This window comes from Chrysochloris asiatica, unplaced genomic scaffold (genome assembly GCF_000296735.1).
Source record: "Chrysochloris asiatica unplaced genomic scaffold, ChrAsi1.0 scaffold00150, whole genome shotgun sequence".
Lineage (NCBI taxonomy): Eukaryota > Metazoa > Chordata > Mammalia > Afrosoricida > Chrysochloridae > Chrysochloris > Chrysochloris asiatica.
Genome location: NW_006408668.1, coordinates 6,742,078 through 6,752,942, shown reverse-complemented (window position 1 = coordinate 6,752,942; position 10,865 = coordinate 6,742,078). Strand labels below are relative to the sequence as shown.

Sequence of the window (10,865 nt, the reverse complement as noted above, 5' to 3'; positions counted from 1 at the left end):
TTGAAACTATCAGCCGCTCCGCGGGAGAAAGATGAGGCTTTCTACTCCTGTAAAGATTTACAACCTCGGAAACCCTGTACAGGGTCGCTATGGGTCGGAACCGGCTCGACGGCACTTAACAACAACAACAACAACAACAACATAGTTCTAGGTTTTACATTTAGGTCTTTAATCCATGTTGAGTTTGATTTTGTATATGATATGAGATATGGGTTTTCATTCTTTTGCAAATCAACTTGTCTTCTTAATGACTTTTTGCTTTCTTCATGTATGATGTTCTTGATGTCATCTCACAACTCTTCTGGTCTTCGATCTTTAGTGTTTAATGTATCAAATCTGTTTTTTCAAATGATCTCTAAATTTAAGGTCATATATTGGCTTTCATGGACTTGTTTTCATTTTCTTCAGACAGATAGACAATTCCAGGGTTAAGAAAAAGCTGTGAAATTAAAATGTACTATCCCACTGCTCAGATGGGGCTGGCCACCATCCTAACCATTTAGATCATTTAAGGTTTTTGGTTAAAACTTTTGTTATGCCCAGAATTCAGGGTCCCCAAAGACCACCCAGGAGCCGTGTACCGATGCAAATACATAAGGGTTGTTTAATCAAGCTCGAGCCAGGTCTCTAACCTTATCCGACATTTCGGAATAGGGAAAGAGCCCCGAATTCATTGTCTGCAGGGTTTTTATAGAATTTTCAAACAGCTCAGGTTTCTCAGCTTTACAATCTTTGGATTGGTTAACAATTGGCAAACTATGAGATGTTACAGTTTAATTGGTCAGGACTGGTGGTCTTTGTTCTTAGGCTAGGGTAAAGGAAAACATCTGGCCTCTGGCCTTGAGCTGCCTGGCTATTTATGCATATATCATATTCTTGGAGCTAGAGTACGTGTTCAGGCTAATGTACAGAATGGAGATTGACCTTGCCTCTGGAGGGAACTAATAACTGAGGCCTTGTCTATTTAAAATGCTTTCCTGAGCCTGACTAGAGTTTAGTCAAGCAGTTTCTAGGTAGGCAAAATCAGTTTAGTCCTTACACTTTAATTTAATCAGCTAAGTCAGTATTTTATCTGGTAGAGTTGTCCAATTGAATCAGAACTTCTGACAGCAATAAATAATATTTTCGTATTGACTAAATGTGTCCAAAAGAACAAACAGATCTGTTTTGGAAGAAGTGCAGCCAGAGTGCTCCTTGAAGGCCAGGATGGCCAAACTTCGTCTCTCATACTTCGGACATATTGTCAGGAGGGACCAGTCGCTAGAGAAGGATATCATGTTTGGTTAGAGAAAAAGAGGAAGACCCCCAGCGAGATGGATTGGCCAAGTGGCAGCATCAATGGGCTCAAGCGTGGCAACAATTGTGAGTTTGGCCCAGGACCAGGCAGTGTTTCGTTTTGTTGTACATAGGGTCACTGTGAGTCAGTACTGACTCATGGCACCTAACAACAACAACAACAACAACAACAACAATAACAAATTTTCCTAGGTGTTTGTATGGGACTGACACTAAAAAAGCATTCACTGTTTATTTGAAATTCGAACTTGACTGTGCTTCCAGTATTTTTATTTACAAAATTTTACAAGGTTAGTCACTGAGTTGTAGGGTTCATTTTACAGAAATCCACGTTATAGTTAATCTCCGTGGAAATAACTTTAAAGAGGTAGAGCCCTTAAGTCTCACACACAAACACCCACACTCACATCAGACCACAAGACTCAGGTTATAATTCTTCCTTTAATAAAATTATGTTACTGTAAGGAAACTTCAGGCCAAACTTAGATTTGCAGGTATACCCCCATTGACTACTTCTGTTTGTGTAACAGTTGAGGCTGCATCTAAGAGAATGATCTTTGATTGGGTCTGAAACATTAGAAGCCGTATCTCTTGTAGTATTTGGCTCGTGCAAGGACATCATTGCAGAAGTCACAGCTCAGATCCTGGCTGCTTCTGATATAGCCAATACCTCCATTGTAGGCACAGAGTCCACCTGTATAATTAAAGTGATAGTTAACATTGACTTAGATGTTGCTCAGTCTTTCCTGATTGTTTATTGGGAGGTAACTATGATTTTCAGGAATCTAGTGAAACGCATCACATTTGTCCTTATTAATTCTGTGCTATGAAACAATGGGTCAGACAGCATTACACGTACCTCTCAGATACTGGTCTGGGGTCCAGGATGGAAACTTCCTCTGGACTTCTTTGATTCTAACTGACAGAACCTCAGTCATTTCAGAAAGGTGGGACTCGCTGATCCAGGATGTAGGAGCATACTGGCCAGCATCCTAGAGGGAGAGGTGGAAGAGAAGCCAGGCAAGAAAGTGATGCGACTTGTTCAAGTTTCTTCTCTTTTACATGTCCCTCTTTGGAGGAAGCAATGCCACCTCCAGTCTCCCTTGGGAGAAATAGTAAATTTACAAGATTGAGACAAAGAAAGAGACTTGTAGATTGGAATCCCTGGGTGGTGCACTTGTTAACACACTTGGCTGCTAACCAAAAGATTAGCAGTTCTAGTCCACCCAGGTGTGCCTCGACAAAAAGGCTTGACAAACTACTTCTGGAAACCCCCATGGGGCGCAGTTCTACATTGACTCACATGAGGTCACCATGAGTCAAGTTAATGGAAATTGACTTGGTTTTTCTTTTGTAGCGTAAGGGCGAGAAGTAGAGTTGGAAGCCAAAGCTGACAGAGTCTAAGAAGGTACTAGCCTAATTCCCCCCTTCAATGCAGCAAACACATGTTCTCCAAGCAGGTCAGAAAGGGATTTTTCTGTCTACACTTGAAATTTCTTTCCAGGTGATCTGATTGTTTAAAAGTACTTTAAAGTTTTCTTATACCCCTTTAGAGGAGTCCTCTAGTGGTATGGTAGTTTTGTGCTCAGCTGGTAACCTAAAGGTTTGAATCTATCAATTTCTCCAGTGGAGAAAATGTGGCAGTTTATTTTCGTAAAGGTTACAGCTTTGGAAACCCTATTGGACAATCCTATAGGGTTGCTATGAGTTGGAATTTATTTGATAGCAACAGATTTTTTGTGGTACTGTGGGTTATTGTGTTGGACTGCAAAGTCAGTTTGAACCACAAGGTCAGTGGTTCAAGCTCACCAGCTGCTCCTCAGAAACCCTACACAGGGTTCTATGAGTCAGAACTGACTCAACAGTACTTAACAACAACAACAGCATTTTGATGGAGGTCTGGTGTGGCACGGTAGGATAAGCAATGGACTGCTAACCACAAGGGTTGACAGTTCAAACCCACAAAGTACTCCTTGGAAACTCTATACAGGGTCACTATGAGTCAGAACTGACTCGATGGCACTCAATGATAACAACAACAACAACCCTTTAGATGACCACTTCCACATAGATTTCACCATACTTCGGGGAAATATCTGAATCTTTTCTTATTTCATTTTCAAAGGACATGGACTTGTCCTTTTCCTAAGAATCAGACTTTATAACGGAGACATAGCAGCTCAGAGGAAATGATGCTGGCCCTAACATTACAAGGTTCTGCAGTCCCCTATTGCCCTGTAACCATGTAGCAGTGATCCTCTCCTTGGAAATCCATTTCCTCACTTGTAAATGTTGGAACATCTCTCAGCAGATTATCAGATGTTTCCCCAATTCAAAATAGCACAGGGATTTGTAAGTACTTTTCAATGGAAAAGTGTCATACTTTACATAATAATGGGAAGCCAAATAAAAGATCATCAAATGAACAAATGATGAGGATTAACCTCCAGTCCCTGACTCCCCCGGAGCAGACTCCACCCAACAGTCAGTCTCCACAAGGAACTGGTGCAAAAATAAAGCTCAAACTTCAGAACTAAGGATGGTTTAGAAAGAAAAGGAATTTCATATTTGTTGACACTCTATTAGATACCAAGTATTTTCACAATATTTCATTTAATCATACAATTCTATGAGGATGGTGTTTTGCAAGTGAGGAAATTAAGGTCATAAAAATGGCATATTCAAGGTCATAGTTACAAATGGAGGGAGCATGGACATAATCCTAGACATGTCTAACACCCAAACCTGAGATCTGGCTTTACTCACTGGAAATCCAGAACAAGGTACCATGGATGATATACTAGAAGCAGCAGAACTGACTTGGAAAAGCAGTTGTGGCTCAAAATGAACAAGAATTATTAGAGCTCCTATCTCTAAGGCAGAGGAGCTCTGGTAGTGTAGAGGTTATGAGTCAGGCTGCCAACCTCAAGGTCAGCAGTTCGAAGCTACCAGCGGTTCCGTGGGAGAAAGATGAGGCATTCTGCTCCCGTAAAGATGTACAGCCTCAGAAACCCTGTGCCAGGGTCACTATGAGTCGGAACCGACTCCATGGCACTTAACAATAACAACAACATCTCTAAGGCAGAGCAATGGCTCTCAAAAAATCAAAGCACACAAAAAAACTGAAGATAACAAAATCCCACTACATTTTAGTCAATTCCAACGCGTGGTGACCCCTGTGTTACACTGTGGAACGGAATTTCATTCTTTTTTTTTTTTTTTTCTAACTATATGTTTACACCCCCACATGATAAGCACTAGATTGTGAACTTCAAGATCCATGGTTCGAGCTTACTAGCCGCTCCATGGGGGAAAGATGAGGCTTTCTGTTCTCATGAAGCCTGTACTGGGTAGCTATAAGTCAGAATTGACTGTACGGCACTCAACAACAACAATAATGTCTATGAAAGCAGATTGCCAGATCTTTCTTATGTGGTGCCACTGGGTGGGTTCAAACCATCAAGCTTTGGATTTGAAGTCGAGTCGAAACTGCTTGCAGCATCCAGGGGCCTTTCTCAAAACTCCAGGAGCATCATTTACTCTGAGTTCTATGGAACTGTGCTCCAGAGATGCCATCAATCCAAAATAACATAACTACCCTTGGAGTTTTGCCAGGCAGAGATAGGGAGATGAGTAGTTTACCTGCACAATCCGGATTCCATCGCCTGCATTTCCGACATTGACCAGAACATTGCCTGCCTGAGACTGTCTAGACAAGATAGCTGCGATGATGGCAGGATCCACACAGTATTTCTGGCCCACAGTCCTCAAAATGGGCTGATATCTCACCAGCTGTGGCATGTCTATTTCAGCCAACCTTTCAGAAGCACGGACTCCTAAAACAAATGAAAAGAAAAAAGTGTTTGTTTTTTTTAATTGTTATTTTTAATAAACACAGCTTTACCCCTGCATGTTTGATGCAGCTTGGTGTGACTTTTTCACACTCTGTGGATCTAGAGATAAGCACAGAAGTGTTAACCACAGGGTTGGCGGTTCAAACCCATCCACCTATCCTCAGGAAACCTATACAGGGTCACTCGGAGTTGGAACCAACTCCATGGCACTTAACAACACCAAGGATCTAGGGGGAGAAATCTAGAACCAAGAAACCCAAGGTTAAGTGCCAAATCCCTAGAGGCAAACAGTACAAGTAAAAAACATTTATTAAAAATCCCCAGAGGCCACTCCCTCATCAGAGATTATGGCTTTTCTTGTGAGTTTGAGTCAGTGTCTTCTGAGGCAGGTGACCCTGGGGCTGCCTGATAAGGGAAAATTGTTCCTGGCTGGGGTCTTTCTAGGACAAGTCCAGAGCATGAATGCCACTGGCCCTATTCTAAGCATCCCAGACAGGATTACACAGTAAAACAAACCTACCTATCAGCAACAGTGGGCACAAGATGTATAGGAAACATTCTCCCACAACCCTCAGCAAAACTTTAGAGTTGCCCTCAACACATTTATTCACCCAGAAATCATGCTTAGGATACTTTGAGAGTTTAAAACTTTATAAAATAACAAGAATGTTGGAAACAAACAAAAGCCAGTACTAATTTACCTGGCTAATCATTTGCCTTCTGAACTCTTTTGTGGTCTAGAACACATGTTCGTTCACATTATATTGATCCGAGTTTACAACAACACTGTTGTGATTGTTGTTAAAGGCTATGGGGTCAGTTCTGACTCATAAATGACTTTGTATATGGTTTCTGAGGAGCAACTGGTGGGTTTTGAACTGGCTGTTAGCAGAACAGTGCGTATTCCACAATGCCACAGCAGGCCTCCACAACAACATTAAATAAATACTATTACTCCTCTTTCAGGACTCCTGGTGTGGCTTTGTAGGCTCGGCACTTGACTGTGAACCAGAAGGTCAGAAGTTCAAACCCATCAGCTGTTCCTTGGAAACCCTATACAGCATCACTTTAAGTCAAAACCGACTTGATGGCATTTAATATTCGCCTTTCAAGGGAGGCTCAGGCTTGTTCAAGAAGCAAGCCAGGACTCAAACAAGACCTAAAGATACTGCACCCAATGCTCCTTCTACCAGTCCAAGGGTTGGATCCATAGGAGACAGTGGGATCCAGGAGGAAGTTCAGGGGGGGTGTAGGGGTGTAGTACAAAGCGAAGAGGAAAATCCCATTGAAGCCACTCTAGCCAATAGGAGACTGCCTTCTGAGAGAATGAAAGGAGGAGGGCCAAGTGAGCCAGTAGATTGTAACTACCACAGTAGTTAAGGCCTCTTCGTCTTCCAATCCCACAGGATGCCCCAGGGGTTTCAAGGGTGCGGATGTTTCCATAGCATCCCCAGTTGCTGCTTTCAGAGAAGTCTGTAAATTGAGAACATTTCAACATCAGGTGTGAATCATCATCCTTCAGTCCATGAATAAAGTGACATTAATAAAAACAAATCGAATTCAAAAACAATAAATAACAAGAAAAGTTATACAGTTGAAATGTCTGTTTGAAACCCATAATATACCAACCAAAAAATTTGTTCAGGAGAAGATGAAGCTTTCTGTTCCCCCAAAGATTTGTAGCCTTGGAAATCCTATACAGGGTGGCTGAGAGTCAGAACTGACTGGAGGGTACTTAATAACAACAACATCCAGGACACATAGATGGTTGAAGTAGTTATAACTCGTCACAAAACTCTGCAGTTGCCTAATACTGTCTGGTTGGGTTCTTGGAATCAAACCAGAGATTACTGGTTCCCTGTACACTAGTCAGGGGACGCTGGTGGTGCAGTAGATAAGTGCTCCTCTGTTCACCCAAAGTCGATGGTTTGAACCCACCAATAGTTCTGTTGGAGAAAAATGGAGCAGTCTGCTTCGGGAAGCATGACAGCCTTAGAAACCCCATGGTGCAGTTCTCTCTGTCCTGTAGGCCCTATGAGTCAGAATCCATTCTACAGCTGTGGGTCTGGTTAGTTTGGTTTGGTCAGCTAGTCCTCAATTTAAATATTATATGACCTCTGAACATTTGTTCTTCACATACTTGTAACTTGTTGGTCTGGCAAGATGCTATGTTTTCTCTAGAGAAAAATGGATAAAGCCTGAGCCTCTTTGGAATTTCAGCCCACACCCCAAGTGGAGATACTGCTCATTAACTGGTACCTAGGAATGGCTTCACCTTTAGGGTGCAGTCGAGTTGGGTGCCAAAGGCTGTGAGAGAGTGAGGCATGGGACCGTTCCCTTATACAGGCCAGGCGCTGCTCTCTTCTCCTTTTCTCTTCCTCTCTACCTTTTCCATCTGTCTCTTTACCTACCAGTGTGATTCCAGTCTCCTGGAAGAGGAGCAATGTGAAATACTACAGGATTCCACAGAGGCCACCTAAGAGAGGGACGTTCCCTATACTTAAAATAGTGAGGAGGGTGTGGGCCCAAGTAACAAGTACCTTCAATGGCAGGAAATTGCTCCTTGTGAGATTCATCTCACCATTATAAACCTAGAATAATTTTTCCTAAGATTACTCTTTTTTATTTATTTTATTTTAACCAAAGTGGTGATGGTGGTGTGCGGTGGAGTCTGTCCGACTCATAGCGACCCTGCATTGGGTTTGGGAAGCTGTAAATCTTTATGGGAGCAGAAAGCCTCATCTTTCTCTTGCAGAACCGCTGGTAGTTTTGAACTGCTGACCTTGAGCACTAGGTAACCACTATGCTAGCTTTAACAAAGTAAATGATATCAAATCTTCCTGATCTTGCAAATATTTAGAAAAGACTCTATTGCATATCATCATAGATCTACTCATAATACATTTTAAGCTTCTATTTTCTTACCAAAAGGAAAACATCACTGAGTTGATGTTTGAAGAGACTATTATTTTGAAGCGACCATGTCTATTTTTGGCATTTCAAGGAATGCACAAATGAAAGTGTATATAGTATGTTGTATATATAGTATATAAAGTGTATATAGCCGTTTATAAGTATGTTGTTGTTATTGTGTACCATTGAGTCGGTTCTGACTCATAGGGAGCCTGTATAGTCTTTCTGAGGCTGTACATCTCTACGGGAGGAGAAAACCTCATCTTTCTCCAGAGGAGCTGCTTGGTGGATTAAAAAATGCCAACCCTGAGGTTAATAGCTGAATGTGTAACCCACAACGCCACCAGGGCTCCTTTTTATAAGCAAACGAAAACTTAAACAAGCCCACATGTTCTTTTCTAATTTTTTATTGGTACTTTTCTCTTTTTAACTAGTGATAAATGCTCTCAATATTGTAGTTGGTTGTCTCACTCATTGTTCCCCCTCAGGCCCCGCTCTCTAACCATGTTTGATGATCCATGAATTTCCTTATCTTCCCAATACTTAGCATCTCATAAAAATTAAAAAATAATAGTAAATCCTGTAAAGGTTGGAAGTTGTGTAAAGCAGAAACCTGTCAGAGAAGAATTGAAGTATTTTCCCATTAAACTGAATAATGGGCAGCCTGCATCCTGTCAAAATAATGGGCAGTCTTGCTTGCAAGACTGGGAAAAACAAGGCAGACCTACAAATTCTAGCTCTCACAGGTTTCACTGTATTTGTCCAATAAATAGGTCAATAATTAATGAATGAGTATAAGACTGCATCTGACATACTTTTCAAATCAAACCCAGGAATAGTTTCCCTCTCTTGAGAAACTAAGCTTCCTCTTTTTATTTATCCTAAGTTATGTGTAAATCTAAATCATGTCTAAATCTAAAGTCCAATTACAGTAACTTTGACAGCCTCAGTGATGAGCTTAGTTGAATCTCCTTGATATTGGTTTTTCTGTCTGATTATAGACGGTTGCTATGAGTTGGTACCGACTCGATGGCACCTAACAACAACAACTATACTAAAACTACCTCAGTGTCTTCTGTGGAAACACATGGTGTGTAAATAAATATGGTAGCAGAAAGTACTTTCCGTGAAATCATCTATGAGCAGTTATCAGTGGTGTTTATTTAAAGATCAGCCTTAAGTAAACTTTTTAAGTTCCCCCATTGCATTCTGGAGGAACGCCCTCCTCTCCTTTTGTGGGACAACAGGGAAAATGTTGGTTGTCAGGGGCTGTTACTAACTCTAGGATTTGTTGGACAGCTTAGGAGAAAAAAAATGCTTTCCACTGCAATTTCAAGTACCAGAAGTACTATTATGTTCCTCTGCCTCTCCTTCCCATCTCCAAGGTCATTTGGAACAAATGAAATACTCACCAGAAAGGGTGAGGAGGCCCAGAAGCAGCCACAATGCAGACATACTGATGATGGGGCTCTGCAGGTCCTGAAATGATTTAAAAATAAGTAAGCCTGAACATTTGAAAATGTCAATAGTTGTCATAACAATGCATACATACTGTTTCTATGGAAAGGAAAAAGAGAGACAAAGAAAAGAGCAAATTTTCCCATATCTGAACTAAGAAATTATTTGAATCATAATAATAAAACAAAAATAGGACATGGACTCCAACCATTCTTTCAGTTGTATTAGAATTAACCAACTCCTCCTTTGGTCCATAACAACAACTTGGCCCACAGGGACTCAAGGCACTATCAAGTTTGTTGTGAGCTGCTATGAAGTCAGTACTTGCTGATTTTCAGAAATCATTGTTGTGAAGAGCCATCAAGTCAGTTCTGACTATATACAGCAACCCTGTATAGAGTTTCTGAGAAGTGGCTGGTGAGTATGAACCACCAACCTTGAGGTTCAAACCGACTTTGCAGTCCACTGGATTATGCTACACCACCACACCAGGACTTCAATTTTCAGAAGCAGATCACAGTTTTAGTCTGAAGGTTTGTTGAAACTTGTTCAGCACCATAGCAACACACAAGTCTCCACTGTGCCCCCACCAAGTTGCTGTCGTTAGGTACCATTGAGTTTGTTCTGACCTTACGCAAAACAGAAGAAAACACTATCCTGTCATGTGCCATCCTCACAATTGTTATGTCTCAGCCCACCGCTGCTGCCACTCTGTCAGTCCATCTTGTTGGGGGTCTTCCTCTTATTCCCTGACCACCCTCCACTTCACCAAACATGATGTCCTTCTAGAGAAACTGGTCCCTCCTGATAACACGTCCAAAGTATGAGAGATGAGGTTTCACCATTCTGGCAGTACATCTTTTAAGATAGATTTGTTTGTTCTTCTAGCAGTCCAAGGTACTTTTAATATTCTTCTCCAACACTATAATGCAAATGAATTGATTCTTCTGGATACTAATTAATTTTAGAAGCCAAGATGCTTTTATTTTCAACACCGAGAAACATAAGTGACTTGACTCTAGACCCTGAAGAGTAAAATTTTGAGGCATATGCTTTACCTTGCTAGTAGCCTCTTCATTATCAAAATTTGAAGATGTCAATAGTTGTCATAACAATGCCTACTGTTATGAACAGGAGAATTTATATCAGTGACATTGTCTGAATTGGAGTTCTTTTTTCCTTTTTCAGTGCCTTGGAACTTATACTGATTCTTTGCTTTGGAGAAGGAGATTCTCCCATGGCTCTAACCCCCAGGCCTGGAAATTTCAGGGCTCCTTTGACTGCCTTGAACCATGGTCCCCATTATTGCTCTGTGAAAATCCTATGCAGGAACTCAAGCCAGAT

The 10,865-nt window shown here is 41.3% G+C and overlaps 1 protein-coding gene across 1 annotated transcript; it reads right to left on the bottom strand.

The window, feature by feature from the left end:
- Window positions 1–1,871: 1,871 nt before the first annotated feature.
- Window positions 1,872–9,518, bottom strand: LYG1 (lysozyme G-like 1). Its single transcript, XM_006870747.1, has 5 exons — window positions 9,476–9,518; window positions 6,519–6,623; window positions 4,939–5,132; window positions 2,156–2,288; window positions 1,872–1,990 (listed from the first exon to the last, which is right to left on the bottom strand). The coding sequence occupies exons 1-5, from the start codon at window positions 9,516–9,518 to the stop codon at window positions 1,872–1,874; spliced, it is 594 nt and encodes a 197-aa protein (XP_006870809.1).
- Between the last annotated feature and the right edge of the window lie 1,347 nt (window positions 9,519–10,865).